Source organism: Tympanuchus pallidicinctus, unplaced genomic scaffold (assembly GCF_026119805.1).
Source record: "Tympanuchus pallidicinctus isolate F22 unplaced genomic scaffold, pur_lepc_1.0 scaffold4, whole genome shotgun sequence".
Classification (NCBI taxonomy): domain Eukaryota; kingdom Metazoa; phylum Chordata; class Aves; order Galliformes; family Phasianidae; genus Tympanuchus; species Tympanuchus pallidicinctus.
The window spans coordinates 35,523,019-35,542,026 of NW_026294758.1; the positions used below are offsets into that span (position 1 = coordinate 35,523,019).

The 19,008-nt window shown below is 36.0% G+C and overlaps 1 protein-coding gene across 9 annotated transcripts in view; it reads left to right on the forward strand.

Annotated features, from left to right (window-relative positions):
* TLE1 (TLE family member 1, transcriptional corepressor) overlaps positions 1–11,756 on the forward strand; it is a 68,400-nt gene extending 56,644 nt beyond the window's left edge. For 5 of the 9 annotated variants that reach the window (XM_052700757.1, XM_052700758.1, XM_052700760.1 and 2 more), the window contains 6 exons: positions 5,397–5,646; positions 7,309–7,595; positions 9,459–9,606; positions 9,984–10,134; positions 10,570–10,646; positions 10,805–11,756. In XM_052700757.1, coding sequence (XP_052556717.1) covers positions 5,397–5,646; positions 7,309–7,595; positions 9,459–9,606; positions 9,984–10,134; positions 10,570–10,646; positions 10,805–10,912 — 1,021 coding nt within the window. In that variant the 3' untranslated portion in view covers positions 10,913–11,756. Of the gene's footprint in view, positions 1–5,396; positions 5,647–7,308; positions 7,596–8,060; positions 9,228–9,458; positions 9,607–9,983; positions 10,135–10,569; positions 10,647–10,804 lie in introns of those variants that run through there. The other 4 variants (XM_052700763.1, XM_052700761.1, XM_052700762.1 and 1 more) reach the window with 2 other exon arrangements.
* Positions 11,757–19,008: the final 7,252 nt, after the last annotated feature.

Below are 19,008 nucleotides of genomic sequence, written 5' to 3' on the forward strand. Positions count from 1 at the left end.
TTGTAACTAGGCTAGATGTCTTTACTACCTTGTTTTTATCTTCCTGAATGTGAATCTGACAGTTTTGTTCCCTTCAAAATTACTGGCAAAATTATATAGGCAATCAAGGTAGAAAACTAGAAATCTTGAAGTCTTCTTTAATTTTATATCTAAATAACTGAGCTAGGCTTTGCATTTGATAACAAATAATTATTTATTTGCTGTGAGGCTTATTAGCTTGTCCATACTAATTTGATATTTCCATGTATGCTCATGTGGTCTCGTATGTTTTAATATTCTTGGTTTCAGTGTGTCTTCTCACTAGTAAGTTATTCTTTTCTTAGCAGTTGCTCTTGCTTTTTTTTTTTTTGTTCCCCCCAACTTTCCAAATTACCTTAAGTAATCATCATCTAGTCACTAATTATCTTTTTCTTTGGTGACGGAAATCACTCCTATTTTGGACATACACATGTGATGTCAGAGTCTTACATTCTGTTTTTTGATACTCTTAATTATGCCATGTGCTATAGGTTCTTGGTATGTTGCTATCAACATGTTTCTTGCTTTATGTAGCCTTTCTAAAAAAGTAATAATTTAGCTTTTAGTATTCTTGTGGATTTCCCCAGAATGTGAACCACATCTTATATTAGTTGGATGAGCGACTGAGCATAGATTTTCAAGCTCATTGATGACATTTCAGTTAACAGCATTGATCACCTGGTATCTATAACTTTGAAATAATGGTGGTACTGAAAGCAGTCATGTTTCTCAATATTCATGCTTCAAATAAAATTACATTTCAAATGTTTTAGACAGACTCTGACAGAGATGAAAAAATTATTTCCTGTTAGCAGAAAAGGGGAATTTCATTTGGTAAACATTAGCTTTTGCTCAAGAGAGGAAAAAAAAAAGGAATTTTTCTGTTCACCCAATCATTCAATTTGTTCAATGAAAGTACAATGAGAAATATTTTAAAGGAGTGTTAATTTCATTATATTCTAGAATAAAAAATAGATTTTCCACTTGCTTTTTGATACTTCCTAAATGTTTCTAGAGACCAGTTGGTGGATGTGAGCAAGTGAGGGATGGGTGGTGCCTTTCAGCAGTGATGACAGTGACGATGGGTCACCTGCATTGGTACAGATTTTTGTGAGTGCCATGCAGGCTCTTCTTTATCGCAGGCAAAAATGCATAGATAACAGTAGTACCTATGTTGAAAAATAGTGTTTTGTAGCTGAGAATTTGCTCTATCAAATAGTGTTTTGTGTTCTTTGTATCTGTTGTAGTTTCTATGGAAATAAATGGGAGGATGACTCATCATTTTGAAAGCACACTCATCAACAGAAGGAACTGTCTGCTTTTGTGTTCTGCAGCTAGACTATTTTTGTGCCAGCTAAAGAATTCTGTTTGAATTCTTGAATAGAGAGATGAAGTGGAAGTGGTTTTTTTTTTGGTAGCATAGTATTCTAAGGTCACAGGAAGTGCATACATTATATCTAATTTTAAGATAATAGGTAGGTATTTTTAGCTGTTCTGCCACGTTTTTGGCCAATGAATTAATGTGTAGGCCTGTTGTATAAAAATTTATTTGAAGAGGAGCAGGAAATAGTTCTAGCTCCTGTCAGCAAGTCAGAGAATAGTCTTATAACTGTTCTTTCTGTTCTAAATCTTGATCTAGTATTTGTTATTCACACCGGTGCAGTTCTTCTATTGTATTATTTCAGTGTTTCCATAATACTTACTGAAGTATAAGTGTAAATATAGATATCAATTTATATGTTCTTAGAATCTTGGAATCATGGAATTTTTTGGGCTAGAAAAGACCTTTTAGATCATCTAGTTCCAGGCTTGTCTTTGTGGCCCTCCTCTGGACCTATTTTAATAGTTCCACATCTTTGTTATGCTGGAAGCCCCAGTCCTGGATGCAGTATTCTGAGTGGGGCCTTATAAAGGCGGTGCAGAGGGAGACAGTCACTTCCCTCTCCCTGCTGGCTACCCCTCTTTTAATGCACCTGAGGATACTGTTGGTCTTCTGGGCTAGAAGTACACACTGCTGGGTCATGTCCATCTTTTCATCTATCAGCACCTCTAAGTTGTTCTCCACAAGGCTCCTTTCAAGGAATTCTCCCAGACAAAAGGCCCTGCAGAAGTCCAGGTAGATGTTATAGATCAGTCTTATCAACTGATGCAGTCCTCTGTTATACAGGGGCACCATGCACAATCTGCCCTTCATGAAGGGATGCTGGCTATCTTAGATTGCCTCCATATCCTGCATGGGCCTTGACATAGATGCTAGGAGCATTTGTTTCATGATCTTCCCAGGCACAAAGGTGAATCTCTCCAGCCTTTCATTTCCTACATTTTTCCTTCTTCTCTTCTCTCTAGGTAACCTAGGACTCTAGTAGCACTTAAGCAGCCGCTAAGTCATTTGCATTGCTGTCCCTGTTACTTTATTCTTCTGAAAGAAGCTTACTTCATCTAGGGAGTGCTGGTCTTGCAAGTTTCCTTTGGGCTCAGTTGTGAAGGGAACAGAAGAGAAAGGCATTTGAAATGAAAATTGCTATACCACAGTATGTAGTAGACATTACTAGACAGTGTTGATGTTAGCCTGACATACCACATACCTTTGAACAAACAGGAGCATTTACTTTTTTGTGTATTTGTATTGGCAGAGGAATAGGGATTTGGCAGTGTGTAGCCATTTTTCTTAAGCAGTGGATTGCTAGTAACTTGCGCCATAACAAAAGCTGCTTTGACTAAGTCTTTTTGATGACTGCCATTTTGAGGGCTGATGAGTCTTGGAAATGTATGCATGACCATCATGATAAAAATGAAGCTTTTAATATGATGTAATCAGACTTCAAATGTTAATATACTGGTAAGATTATATTTAATTAAAAATACAATGAGATAAATTCCTGGCATTTCAGAGCAGAAGAGACATCTTAATGCTTCAGTGCGCATGGAACACTTCAAAAATGTTCCTATTGTCTTTTTCTCACCCCATTTCAACAAGAAATGTGAAAGCTGTGTATATGCTCAGAGTCATTTCAAAACACCAATAATTTAAGTGTTTTGAATTGAATAGAACATTTAGGTTGTAATCATCTGTAGGATGGTTAAAAAAAAAAAGTACAAGTGGATTATTCATCTTGAATGTAATAGGAAGAATCGCTCAGTACTTGTTTAATTGTTTTTCTTATGTCCATGATAAAAACAAGGGCAGGCTGAAGCTTCAGAGTTTTGCAGTTTTTTCTGCTCTTACTATTAAGAAAAAAACAAATTGATCAGTAGCCCAGGATGGGGCCTAGCTTTTAAGCCTCACAAATGCTGTGAATCCTTAGTTCTGTACCTGAACTTGAGCAGCTTCAGCCTTGAGCACTTTTGTTGCTACTCTTCTTCCTCACTTATCCTATGTCTCACCTGTTTGGTGAATAGCTTCTCTGGGACAGTTCTGTCTTAACTTCTCTTCACAGAAATGGTACAAATGCTTCTGTCAGCCTTTATTGTTATGTAATTCTTTATACAAAAAGAAAAAAAGGGAGGAAAAAAGGGAAAGAATCACATAAACACCAGGTTGGAAAAGACCTACAAGATCACTCAGTCCAACCATCCACCTATCACCAATAGATCTCACTATACCATATCACTCAACAAGAAATCCAAACATTCCTTGAACGCCTCCAGGGTCAGTGACTCCACCACGTTCCTGGGCAGCCCATTCCAGTGCAAGGATTCCATAGGAGGAAGTGCATCTGATACACTTTGCAGCTTGTATACAAATAAGGGAGTAAACTTCCTTATATGTCATTTCTCATAAGTTTTATTTGTCACCTTTTTTGTTTCCTCATTCTCTATTTGTGTGTTCTCTGAGCATATCTTCAGTTGACTAGTCCAACCACAAAACATGAATAAGGTACAGGAATTGTGTGTGTATGGACTTGACTTCTTTGGTTTATAGCAGTTACTGTCAATTACCTTTTGCCCTTCCCCTGTGGTGAAGACTGTGGTACTGCTTTGTCTGACGCTATCTTATGTTCTGTATGAAATAAAAATAGAGCCTTCTCTATTTTCTTCTGGCTCCTAGGCATACTTAGTTGCTTTAGGAAACAAGCTCAAGTACATTGTGATATCTATTATAGATCCAGAAATCTTACTTGTTTCTTTCTTTCAGACTGTGCAATACATGGAAACATACAATAAAAAACTTGAAAACTACTCACTTAGAACAAAAAATTAATTACCTACTCTTTCGTCTGTTGAAGATCAATGCAATGCTTTAACTTGAACTATAGTAACCAAAGATTTATGAGGAAGATTTATTTGGAAAAGAATGCACAGACCTGAGAACAAAAATAAATTAGAAAAAAAAATAACAGTATAATTGGGAGAAGGTATCCTATTAGTAAAAACATTACTTGTTTTTCACCACTTTGCTCTCTTGAATAAGAAAGCAATTAGTGTAACAGCAGTATCTCACCAGAATAATACAAACAGCTTTTGCAGTAGTATTTTTATTATTTTTAAAACAAAGAAAAAATACCACCCTGAATCTGAAACCTTTTTGTTGCTTTCTGTGCCCTGGTCTTCATGTTGAACTGATTTTAAATGTCACAGTGAACACAAATAATTCTGTGTACTTTCCCTAAGGAGTAATGGTTTATCACTGCAGGGACTCAGTTTCTCAACCTTAAGTTTTCATATGCTTGAGATCATGCAGTGTGTAAATACAGACACTGCAGAAGTGCTAAAACTCCCTGGGAAACAGAGCCTTTCAACTGTTCCAAAATACTATTCAAGATAATATAATTATGAGAAGATTGTGTCAGCTTTCTGATGTAAGAGCGTCATGTAAGAGCACTCTGCATTTCCATGTTGTGTACAAAACTAGTTCCCAGCTGGAAAGAGAGACTTACTAGCACAGCAAGTGCTGATGATGAAGATGATGTGCTGAAATAAGTTGAGGACAAGTTTAACTTAAGAGTTCACGGTAACAGGTGCAAGCCTCATGGAATACATCTGAAAGATGGTCAGGAAATGCTGCTGTATGACTTGTGCGGAGACTCAGAACCACTGATTAAAAAGCAGCAGCTGAAAGGTCTTTCAACAGCTCCAGTAGCAGAGTGATGGCCATGACCTTGATTCATAGAGTTAATAGGAGATTTTAATCTGCTTCCCCACTGCACAAATAGTTCAGTTGAAACACAAAAGCTGAACACGGTTGTTGTTTCTTTCTTTCTCTGATCCTGATCTTTCTCTGAGGTTTCATGTACCTCATGGTATTAGGTCCTGTAGCTTTTCAAATCTTTTTCTCATGAAAATTAAAGAAAACAGAAAGTACTACCTTTTTCTGTAATTTTTGCACTATATCTTTGCTGATATATTTTTTCTTCTCCTTTCTTTCCTTCCCCGAAAAGAGCCTACTCCTTTCATGTTACTGCAGATGGCCAGATGCAGCCTGTTCCTTTCCCTCCCGATGCCCTCATCGGTCCAGGAATCCCTCGCCATGCCCGTCAAATCAACACTCTGAACCATGGGGAAGTTGTGTGTGCAGTTACCATCAGCAACCCCACGAGACATGTGTACACGGGTGGCAAGGGGTGTGTCAAAGTCTGGGATATCAGCCAGCCCGGGAATAAGAGCCCTGTCTCTCAGCTCGACTGCCTGGTAAGTGAACAGGAACTAATGTAGAAGGGTAACTTCTCCTTGGAGACTCAATAAGGAAATAGCTGTCCTTGTCTGGATTGTGTTCATATTATAAGGAAATAGCAGGCAGTTCTGTTTCCTGCTGTATGTATTTAACTGACTTTTTTTTTAAACACTGAACAGGTGGTGTTTCAGAGAAGTGGACTGGTTTGTTTAGTGATAAATGTCATTACTAAGGGTGAAATAATAGATAAGACGTTTGAGAGTACAGCTGATTCTTTCTCCATCCAAGTCGTGCTGGTGTTTTTTGCACTGCATGGATTTAAAAGGAATCCTGGCTGAGACAGAGACATTCCATGGTGTTTCGTTCATGCCAGAAATCACATCCTTTTTTGTAAGAGGGTAGTGGCTGTATAAAGGAGTAGTGTGACAAGGTAGCAAGGTCACTTTGTATTGCTGCACTTCTGCTGGTTTCTATTCATATCCATCAGGTGCAAGCTGATTTATTTGCAGTTAGTTGAAAAGCTAAATCAAAAAAGCCGTTAAATAAAAATGCTTCTTACACTAAAGCAGCGTAGAGATTTGGAAAGAGACAAATCAGTGTAATGTTAACTGAGAAGGTGTAATGTCATAAAACACAATAATATATATTATGGATGAAAGTAATTCTTAGATGCTGATCATAATAAATGTGCTTATTTTTTTCCAGCTTTTACCTTTCATTTGATGATATGCCCATGTCAGTTGTCCAGTAGTAGTATGTGTATGGTTAAATATGTATTCTGTCTTGTGACAGGTTTGTCTCTGGATGCTCAGTCCTAGTTGCCTTCATTTTAGTTACAGATCTGTATGGCTGCCAATAGCTAAGCTGACATTCCCAGTGCACTGCTTGCTGCTCCCTCTCTGTGACTGTAAAACAAACAAATGGGCAAAACCCCAAGCAAAACCACCATCCTCAAAAATCAAAAACAAACAAACAGAAAACAACCTCAAACAAACCTTAGCAGTAGAAGTGTCTTTGATTTCTACTTACTGTTGTGGATTTTTTTGTTTTGAGTTACTGATCCTATCCCTGCATTTCCTAGAGGACTGTTACTATGTTGCGCAGCCAATATGCTTAAGAAGTCAGCTTTGTAATATGTAAATATTGAAATCTTTTCCATCTCTAAATCTTTTATAGTATCTATGTCAGCACTAGTATCAAAAATGTGAAACCACTGTGAGTATGACAGGAGTGATGCTAAGCAAGAGAACCAGCATAAACCCAGGACTAGTAGGGGAATAATTCAACATTTTCACTTTAAAATGATGAATGTAAGATATCATTTAAAAGAAAACTCTAAGATCTGAAAGATATGAAACTTCAACTGTATTTTCATAAGTGGTTGCTTAGATATCATACGAGAAGTCACTTTATTTTTTGCAAAATATTCCAGTGATGCTGGTGATCATAATTGATGGAGTGCACTTTCTCAAATGCAAGCTTACTTTTGGCACTGTCTTAGTGTAATGAGATGGAAGACTTGCAATTCATCAGGTTTGAGAAAGTTAGTAATGAGAAGTAGGCATTTGAAACCTTTTAGGGTATACTGATTTCTGTTCTGTACTTTGGCACTGGAAAAAATTGCTTACTGTTTAAAACTTGGATGCAGTCAGAATCTCATTAGTGGTCATTATTGGCAGGCATGTATTAACGTAACGGAGGTGATTTGTGTTGTACAGAACAGAGATAACTACATCCGCTCTTGTAAATTACTGCCTGATGGATGCACCCTAATAGTTGGCGGGGAAGCCAGCACATTATCCATATGGGACCTGGCAGCGCCAACTCCTCGTATAAAAGCAGAGCTTACATCCTCAGCTCCTGCCTGCTATGCTTTGGCTATCAGCCCTGACTCCAAGGTGTGCTTTTCCTGCTGCAGTGATGGGAACATTGCAGTGTGGGATCTGCACAATCAGACATTGGTCAGGTGAGTATTACTTGTTTTCTGTAAACTTTAATTAATTAAACTTAGTCTTTGAGCAGCTAAATATTTATCTCGCTGAATAAAGGTTCAGAATAGCAAAGTAAAAGAGTCTTTCTTATCCAAAGAATTAGGTTGGTGCTCAGGTTGGGCTAGAAACTAATTCTAGTAGCCTGTCCTAGGAGCTGTTCTTTGAGGGCCTTTCAGATTGTTCTATAACCTCTTGAAGTCAGTGTGAAAGCTCTTGTTGGTTTCATGTACTTGAACGTGTCTGCAGATTTCAACAAGCTAGATTGTGATTAACATAGACTGAACTTGCTATGTAGAGAACTCTGTGAGGTTTCTTCTTTTCATTTACCTTAGGTCTTTCTAAGTAATAAGGAAAAATTTCAGTTTGTAATTAGTGATGACAGGTAATAAAATTAACCTTCCAAAAGTAGTTGAAAACCTGGATCACTTCATTTTTTTCAGGAAAGTATGAAGGGCTGATGTTTGATGTCTTCATAAAAGAAAAATATTTGAGTTCTGGAAGACGAATTTGATCTCTAAAGCTGTGAGGATGATTTGTGGAGGCTATAATAAATATATTACTGTGTATGCTACTTGTGAAATACTTCCTTTAAACCTTGATTACAGTGTCTAGCAGTTCAATATTTAGCATCAGTGCTATGACAGAAAAAAAAAAAAAAAAAAGCAAATGTGTGAAATAACTTAGCAACTGGTTGTGTGATTTTAATAGAAGGTGACCTTTGGTTCAATCTTGCTAAGGCTGTGATGACTTACAATATTACAAGAATGGAGAGCCTACAATGGAAAAGACCATGATATTTTAGAGGATTAGAATGATACACCAAAGAAGCTGCTTTGTCTGCTGTGACTTAATGAATTTACTGTATATCAATAGTAAGCCTAAATTGATGTGCAGTTTAAGTGAAAATTTGACTTTCTGCTAAATTTCTATGACAAAGAAAACACCCTTAGTTATGTAAAGTCTTCAATTTGCTTTGTATGTGCTTAGGCCCTGAGAAGGGCTCTTTCTCCATCTGTCACTGACTTGAATAAATAGTGTTAGTTACTGTTTCTCCCATCGGTCACTTGCTGATCATTCTGATTGATAACATGTGGAAACTGTGAAACACAATGTGCCATGTGACCTTCCTATGGCAACTCGTGGTAAATCACCTCGTTCACTCTCAGACTAGATGCCTTTTTCTCCCTTCCCTCCACCTTTGCCATTGAATTTTCTTATATTTAATTGCCGATGAAAAACATGGATGGCTTCTGCCAAAGGATTAAGGAAAACTTGTTATGACCTTTTGGTTGCTGAAAGCTGGAATCTCCTAATGAGAAGATTTTGAAACAAAATGCATTGTCTAGTTATTTTGTGATCTCCTGATCTCCTGCCAGAGAATGCAACTTCGCTGATTCAGCAATGCTTGTGCATGACAATTTGGGTCCTTCTCTGGATCCCTTCACTATTTATCATGTTGACTTACAGACAGGGAAAACAACAGTAGTTGTTTTCTGAAACTGGAGGAGCTTTATTCCGTCAGCATTTTTTTTAATCTATTTTGTCTTTAATTGCTTTTTAACTGTAGTTACTACTACACTCAAAAAAAAAAAAAAGAAAAGAAGAAACTTCTCAAAACATGACAGAAAATATTTGTCCATCTATCTGTGATGCAGTCAATTTCTGTAGCACTTGGAAAATGTTTTTGTTGTATTTCATGCCAAGTCAGAGGGAGGGGCTGATATTTGCCCATCAGCAGACACAGATGACACACATGCAGAGTCCAAAACTAACACCACAACACTGTTTACCTTGAGCTCTGGCAGGAAATCATTATTCAATCTGGTTTGTTTTATCAGGCAATTCCAGGGCCACACAGATGGGGCCAGCTGTATTGACATTTCTAATGATGGTACCAAACTCTGGACAGGAGGTTTGGATAACACTGTCAGATCCTGGGACTTGAGAGAAGGGAGACAGCTACAGCAACACGACTTCACATCACAGGTAACTGGATTTTTCTGCAACACGCAGGGGAGTGGAACAGGCAAGCATTTAGGAAGAAGGCTGAGAAACTACTCCAGTGCAGCTGACGAATTTTAGATTGTTTGCTTTGTTTGCTTTGACTATTTATAGCATGATACTTTGGAACTTTTGTATGTTTAATTGCTTTGGGACAAAACAATAGGCTGACTCTACTTTCTGTCCCTGTTTTTCCTAAGTTAATAGGCAAGAACAGGGGTTATTTGGTCACTAGAATTTTGACAAGCAGTCTCACTATTGAACTTTGTCAGTTCTGTTACTATGCCCTTCCTTCTTCCTCTCCTCATTCTTTTGGCCACTATAGGAAAAAATAAAAACTGTAAATGTTGTTTGATTTTCAGATATTTTCCCTTGGTTATTGCCCTACTGGTGAATGGCTAGCCGTGGGAATGGAGAGCAGCAACGTGGAAGTGCTACATGTAAATAAACCAGACAAATATCAGCTGCACCTTCATGAGAGTTGTGTATTGTCACTCAAATTTGCTTACTGTGGTAAGTTTCCACGAAGACAGAACTGGAAGTCTGGACTCTTAATTCATACTGCCTACATAAGTTATTGCACAATCATAACTTCTGATAATTAAAATTTATTTAGTGTCTGTTTCTCAATTTATGAATAAATAGCTCTGCTTTATGAATATAAATATACTTGCCTACAAAGAACTGACTTTTTTATTAATTTATTCAAAGTCTGCTGTAAAGGTTGAGCTGTGTATAAAAGACTGTTTCTACTTCATGTGGGGATTTCTTGTATGTCATATGCTACAAAAGCATGAGGCATCCATGTTGATTCTAAGCAATAATACTGTATTGATTAGTGGTGAGAGCTTTGTGTAGCTGCGATTAGCCATCAGATTTCAATCTGAAACCAAATCTGTCAGATGTCTGCCTCATGTGTTTTCACAGTTCTTCTCTTTCACATTCTAGGTAAATGGTTTGTGAGTACAGGGAAGGATAACCTTCTTAATGCATGGAGAACTCCTTATGGAGCCAGTATATTCCAGGTGAGGATGATACTGCTTTTAAAGAAATCACTAGTACTCTGCAAGTCCCACGAGTGGACACAAATCTCTTTACCTATGTGATCCACTCGAAATGGGATACTGAGATGAAGGTAGTAGACTTTTTTTAATCAAGTAATATATTTCTATTTTTCTTCTAGTCCAAAGAATCTTCATCAGTGCTTAGCTGTGACATCTCTGTGGATGATAAATACATAGTCACTGGCTCTGGAGACAAAAAAGCTACAGTCTATGAAGTTATCTACTGAAAATATGATGGGGATATAACTTTTAGAAGTTGAACTGGGCCAAAATTGTTCTTAATTGTAGAATTAGAAAGGTTTGCCTTTTAAAAAGGAATTAAAGTATTGAGGTTCCAGACCTTGTGATGAAGTTACTTCGGTTTTTCAAAATAGAAGGCAACATCCAGCAACTTAAGTATTGGCTGTGCGGACCAAACAGAACACAGAAGCAAGATGGACAGATGTAGCCTAGGTTTTTGACATAGTTTTAAAAGCCGAGTCTGCTAAAGAATGTTGAAGCCTTTTTATTTTTTCTCTTTCTTTATGACCTCATGCAAATTGTTCTCATTGCCTGAATATGGGGATAACCTTTCTGTTCCTTGCAATTCAATTTGCATCCTGTCCTGTGTAGAGCAGTGGTGTCTCAGATGAACTTGTTTCCTGGTTTTGCATCTTGTGATATGTTTTTGTATTTTTGTTGAAGGTCAAACATTTGTATAAACTGTAAATATATTTAGTTTATTACAGTAAAGGCTTTAGTATGAACAACCACTCTTCTTCTCCCCTTCCTCCTCCCACTCTTCTTCCCTCCCACTCCTCACCCCCGCTTATTTAAAAGACCTTTTGGGGATATAAGTACCTTTTTAGAAGCAAAAGCAAACACTATGTATAGTTTGAAAACTGTGTCTTATTCTTTATAACTCTTCCTAGATTCCTTTATCATACTTCAAAGTAATTGTTTTGACATATTAGGATATCAAATCCAGTAGATACTGTCTTGTGCTGCAGGAAAACTAAAAGGCAATTTTGTACTAATTATAGTGTAAATATAAAAATTGAACATTTCATAAAGTTGTGCAGTTTATTTTAAGTTTGTTGCGATGTCCCATGTATATGTTCTTTGGCAGAAGCATTAATATGTGCCTGATCATAATTCTTGTGGTCATCTCTAGAAGAAATTTACTTCTCCTTTCTCCTTCAGCTGAACAGAATTCATGAAGGACTGCATTTAAACTAAGTACATCAGAGGCTTTATTCATTTAACTGAAGGTGTCTGTGATTAAACAAAACTAGATAAGTTGTGTCCTTCATATTTTACAGAAGAAAATAATTATTTCCTTTTTTTTTTTTTAATGGCTTGTTTATACGTAGATACTCAGGTAAATATTAAAAAATTACCAAAGTGTGAGTTTTACTGGCGACCACTTAACTCACTTAACTGATTTTAAAATACTTGCAGAGCTGCAAGTAAAGTGAATTAACCTAAGTTAAACTAAGTTAAACTTGCTTCTTAATTTCTTGTGGCCACGTTGACAAAGGATTTTTTTATTATTTTCAACTAATCTACTGTATAAATACATTAGAATTAATTTTCTAGTGTCCCATGTTAGACAGGCCTATACTCTGTATTCCTATTGAGGAGTCTTTGAGTCCCTTCCACTGTTACATGTGTATGACATCGCCGAAGAGCTATGCTGAGCATCCAGTTACCAAAGTCATACATCTTCAAATCAAGTTTTTTCAATGTTCTCGAGACAAATGGATGAGGAGAGAATATGTACATTTTATTCTAGTAATGTTTTTTCAAATTAGATAAACAGAAGGATATCTTTAAGTAATGCTTAAAATTGCACAAACTGAGAGAGGTTAAGACACATTTTGAATAGCTGCTTTTTCACTTTGCTAGCATCTGACAATGACTTATATTCTCTATATTTCAAAGACTCATAACCAGGAAGAAACAAGTTTGACTGACAGATGCATGGATATGGATTTTCTCATTTGGGGTCAATTTTTTTCTAAAATTTCCAGTCTGAAGAGACATCAGTTTTCTTTTCAATTTACATGACCATTCTACAGAAAACATTTTATAGTATCTAGCATTACAGTAGCATTGGAATATTAACTTAGCGTTTGGAATATGAAATGTTAACCATTCAGGATAATCTAGTTTCCTAGACATACAAAATCAATACTCTATCAACTGGTATCTATGTAGTTGTCTATTGTTATTTTGTATATAGGAGTAGGAAAATTATAGACCAGCTTTAGGTGATGATGATGTGCCTTTCACACAAGTGAGGCAAAAATAGAATCACAAGGCTTTTCCCAAAAAAATTGTATTTGCTATATTGAAGTACTGTGAATTGTTACGCTATTCTAAAATGGGAAGGCTTAAAAAAAAAAAAAAAAAAAAAAAAGTTTGCACTAAGTTACTTGATTTTAGGCTGACCATGTTTTAATTGTGAAGTTCTTTCAAACATCTGACCCTTCTGATAAGAATTGACTTTGCTTAGCAGCGCTAGCCAAGGTCAAAGCATCCATTTGCTCCATTTGGCACGTTTGATTGTCTTCCAAATTGCCATCTAATTGGCTTACTTCATAAATATTCTTTTGTCTTTCTTAAAAACTGATAGAAGAGGATCCAAGAATGCAACTATGATAACATACTTATGTATGTTTTGAAATTAAACACATATATGTAATGGTTCTGCTCTTTACTTGCACCATAGTACTTGTCAGTGAGACCAAAATTTGGCAATCTAAGAGATTCAAAATGACAGTGTCAAGAAAATCATGATGTATCTTGCCCTTCTTGTTAACTTTTAGAATGTACAATGAGTCAGCAGCTTTGGAACAAGGCATTATTTTGCATGTGAATTAATTTAATCACATTTGTACCTTGGTTTTTTATATTGCAATCAACTTTCTTTCACCAGTCAGATCTATTTTATGCCTTGGATCTGAAAACATGGGGACTCATCCAACACCCATGCTCTCAGGTTCTCATTTCACATGTTTCACTTTATATTTCACAAACATTTTATTTTCATTTGTCACAGTCGAATCTCTTCCATGTACAGCCACATTTTTAAATGAAATGGTGCAGTGGGTGGAATCTTGGCATGTATGTCTGTTTTTGCTATTGTCTCCAAGACTTAAAACTTGAGAGAGCTTCTGTAAATTCTTGTAGCCCTGTAGAAAGTAGTGGGTGGAAATAACTCCTTAAATGAAGAAACAGACCAAATCAGACCAGCAGTAACAGAGAAGGCTCTGGGAAAAGGAAATGGAAAAAGAGGGTGCAACAATAACGATGGGGTAGGTAATTTTTATTTTTTGTCAGTTTAATTGCAATCCTAAAAGATTCCTTTGATTAGCCCCTTTCTGGGACAGTCTTTGTTTGCTGGGTGGCCCTCAGTATTCAGACGGCTGAATGCCACTCTGGCAAAAAGTAATGCCAGACAGAGCAGAAGTGGGGAGTCCTTACAAATGACATATTGGATGTCAGTGTAAACAATAACTGATGAACTGGAGATTTGTGGTAATATCAGTTCAACTGAACAAAATTCTTTGCTCATTCTAAGTACAATGTAGTGTATGTGTACTAGACAACAAGTTTTGTAAGTCAATTGTGCATAAAATCATGATAATATTTCTCAGTGTGGCAGAGTACATGTTTTCTTTATAATTCCAAGTAAAGATATTTCCCTGCATCAAACTGCAAGCTTTTGAGAATTTGAGAGAGAATTTTCATCTGCATTAATTCTTTTCAACTCATTTGGTGTTTCAAAAGCTTTTTTCTTTTTAAAGGGAGGAAAGAGCAAGAAAGAAACATGAAGATCATATTGTTAATTTTTTTTTTTTTTTGGTAATAGAAACATCAAATTGGAATCTGTCATCACATGCATATTTTTGTGTATAAATAACCAGCCATATCTTTTTACGTCTCATCTTTGGATTGGTGATAGAGGTAGAATTTTCAGAAGCATCAAAGTAACTGTAACATAAAACTAGACTGACAAATAGATGGTTTGGTTTTTTTTTTTGGTTTTTTTTTTCCCAAGAAAGAATTACATGATTCCACTAATTAACTAGTGGAATCATGCAATACAGTTGCAGACCTTCATATTTTCTGTTATATTGATGAAATTTTGAGTTGATGTGAGAAGTTCTATAGTTATATTAATTAAGGAAGGTGGATTTTACTGTTTGCATACTCTAGAAGAGTTTTGAATCCAGATTCCAAACTTATGGTGTTTATTCCTTGGGCCACTTAGCTGGAGGAGCTTGCAATCTTCTCAAAACATTTTTTTTTTTCCCCATCAAAAGTGCTTAGAAATAATGTCAGAATATAGGTGTATACAGGATTTGAGTCATGATATCCTTCCAAAGAAAGGTCAATTTATTACAGACTGGGAGATCTGCAGCAGCTCAAGTAGGACTTAGTGATCACCAGAATGAAAGAAAGAGCTGAACACTTTCTGAGAATACACAGAGAGGTGAAAGGAAAAAAGAGACACACTGTTCTCCCACCTTTTTCAGTGGTAGTTTAACACAAAAACCACCTAGAACAAGGTTTCAGTGTACAATTACACCAACTGCCATTTTTCCATGAAGTTTCCATGTTTTCCATGAACATGCTTAGATGTTTCTGTGTAGTAATTCAGGGACACACCTAAGAAAGGAGTGGACGTTTCTATGACATTCATAAGCAGTCACATAGTTCAAAGAGGAAAGAATGTTATATCACACCCAGTTCTCAACATTTCCCGCTACCTAGTATTTTTGTAGCACAAACTCAGCTTTCCAGCAATTGATAATCCTATTTTCAGCAACATGCTCCCAGATGTCCCATTGCAACTTAAGTGCTTTGTGCAGCATGGTAAATTTTGCTAGGGAAACCAGACATGCAGGAACTGGATGCTTTAAAAATCTGCACTGTGGACCTAACTTAATGACGTTTCTGAGAAGTCTACTCAGTTTCTGATGAACTACATAGGAGTACTCAACCACTCATTAAAAAGAAACAATGCATTCTCTACAGTTCTTTGAACACACTTTAAGCACATGGTTGTTGGGATTTTTTTTTTGTTTGCTTTTTTTGAGTTATTTAGTGTTTTTTTTCATGTTTTAAAAAATATACATAATTACAATGTAACAAGGAAACATAAGGGGAAATAAGACCAATGAATGAGGAGCATTTTGTTTTCAAACTGCAAAATGTTCTTAAAGATGTCATGCCTCGAAACAAAGGAACCGATTGCTTCTATAGTACATTAATTCTTGAGAGAGCTGTATTTTTTTCCTTGGAGTGATACTCTCAGAAAACTGAACATCAAAAAGCAGGTGATATTGAGACTCACATTAGTTCCATTTCAAATTTGAGGATCCTCCCCCCTCCTCCATTCTTTATTGCCATGACCCACAGTTGGCTCACAGAAGCTGAACATTAGACTTTGACCTTTCTGGCTCATGTACCAGGAATAATTTTGTCTAACAAGTCTGTTGGTGATGCATAGGCCACAGGAGAGTCTGGCTGAATCTTTTTGTGGATAGGTAGATAAATAGTGTCAGCCAAGATGTAATAATTTCCTTTACTAAAGCAAGCACCTAGAGATAAGATAGCATCATTGCTCAGTACTCATACTTCCATTGTTTGTGGAAATGCTGGTCAGTGTTGTTGACTCACTGTGGAAAAATCCTGTGGTGTTTCCTGAAGTAAAATGTTGATTTTGTGATTGTTTCTCTCCTAAAATTTCATATGCAATTTTTACGTTGATTCATAGAGAGGCACTGCAGGGAGCAATAGACAGTTGCTATTACATAGAGTTTGGCAAGGACTTTCTTTGTTATGTTTGCAGTACAAAGGTATAGTATATCTTGAACCTCGTCTCTATCTCTGTTTTATGCCAAGAACGTGTGAGAGGTAAAGATAATGCACAGTTTGGAGATTAAGTAATCAAACATGCTATTATCCTTATCCCTTTTGTACACTTTGTCATTAATATAAAAGTGGAGATGATAGCTTGTAACTGAAAAATAATTAGTGCCAGTTTTCCTTCAAGGCTTGATTTTAATGGCAGTTTAAAAAAAACTTAACAAGCAGAATGAGCGGTCATAAATGGAAGTTAACCCATAGCACTGAGAAACTTAGAAATCATTCATTACTGCCGTGGTAGTGAGCCTAATTTGTTTAAAATAAAATCCATCTGTTCATTTCACAGTCTTTGTTCCACTTCTTTACAGCAATCCACAGTGGATTACTCCATTACTTTAAAAATTGGCTGCAATTATGATAAGCTAATAACTCTTATTTCGTGGTTTGCTGTAGCAAGATATTTTGGAGTACTACCAAACTTTCTTTTATTCTTAAAAATAATCGAGCTGTTGGTCTGATGCTTGAGTTTTTTGTTTATTTATTTGGGCCTGAGTATTTTCTTAATTAGATTTTGAGTAAAAATGTAATCCGATGGCTCTACAAATTGAAAGTATTTCTTAAGGTTGATGGGTCAGCCAAACAGCTGTTAAATATGTAAATGACCTTATGTCACTTCAGTATTGGCTTAAGCATGCTGTGTGTGTATGCCACAGGACTTTGAGGTTTAGTAGTCCAACTTCCATTGGCACATGAGGTTTACTTCCTGAAATACTTGTTTTTTGTATGGGGACCAGTTGACTGCTGTGCTACCCTGTGTTGCCTCTTGAATATGTATTAGTCCTCTACAAATGTTTTAGTGTCTTTTGCATGAATAATGCTCCTATTTTTCTGTCTTTGATTGTTAATTATGGGAGGTGTGCATTTCCAACATCAATTGAGGGAACATTCACTAATCTAAAATATAACTGATTTTTTTAACGTGTATCTCATGAGGTTTGTAAAACCATATAGAGAAACCATTAATTTTAGTTTGCTAAACTCAAGATTCTCTCCTGGGAATCTTTATCACTGTTTCATCAGTGAATCTTTTTAAGGAAATGCTCTGTTGCAGTACGCAACAGTACAGTTTTTGTATTGTTTGATAGCTTTTTTGTGTGTGTGTCTGTGGTTTATGCAGATAATCTTCTTTGTTGAGTGCAAACTGGTACTCTATTTATAATGTTTCCCAGGTCTGCAATATTTTAGCTAACTGTAACTTATTAAAAATCACAAATATTAAATGGGGATATTAATGATGAATGGTTGAAATTTGAGAGTTTCAAAATGAATTTTAGAGAACTTTAACTCTTCATTCACTGTAGTTTTACATTTTTCCATCACTTAAGTAATTAAAAGAAAATCCTTAGTGTTGAATTATAGTAACCTTTTATACAACTCTGTACTCTACACAGGCTAATTTTATCTGCCAGTAGAAAGCAATAATTTAGATGGATTTTTTTTTTCTTCTACCTAATTTCTTTGCGTATCTCCATGCCTTCATAAACTTATTCTTCTATATTTTGAAGTAAAACCTACAGATGTACAAGGTACTATAATGAAACTTGTTTACAGTACTTGTCCACCTGTTTTTGCTGTAATAGAAAGGGGGAATTGTAGTGACAGATATGACAGATATAACTTGCAATAGTTGTTAGTGTTATGTGCCTTTGAGTCATTGTCTTTTTTTTTTTTTTTAATCTTAGGTGAGAGTTACAGTTAGTAGATTGAAATCAATTTCTTTTCTATCAAAATAGGTGTGGTGATGCTTTCTTTAAGCCTTGCTAGTTAGAGCATTTTAAATCTGTAAGGTAAATGGTTGGTTATATGCCTGGTTTTTAGTTGGCTGTCAACTGTTGAATTTCACTTTTATGTTTCAAGCACTGTTACAGTAGAGGGAGAACTTAGTGATATTTGGCTTTTTTATGCTTTCATTTTGTACTGTATGTGATTATGTGATTAGTGGAGATTTATTTTATTTTTTAACCACCATAGGTGTGCCCACTGTAGCGCTTTGTGGCTTTTTGTCTGTTTGTTTGTTTGTTTTTTAATGTTCCCATAGTTTGCACTGCATAATTCATTTGAATTGAGTTTACAAGTCAGTCCCTTTCTCCAGGCATCTGCTTTGTACCTTGGCAAGTATGAAAATAATCAAAAATATCACAGAGCACAAAAATGAGATTGTGTAATTCTGTTTCTGAGTGTGAATTATGTTTAGCAAGACTTGTCTAGTTAAAAGGCAGTTAAACAAGTAATCACGCACTATCCATTTTTAGTTGTCATTTGTAGAAAAAATGCTGCAGAGTGATATGTGGTAATAACAAATTCAGAAGGAAAAAAATATGAAATTCAGATAGCAGCTTGTGTGATTTGCTGTTAGCATGGGGCCCAATAACACTACAAAGCTATAAACTCTGTCTTTCTAGAT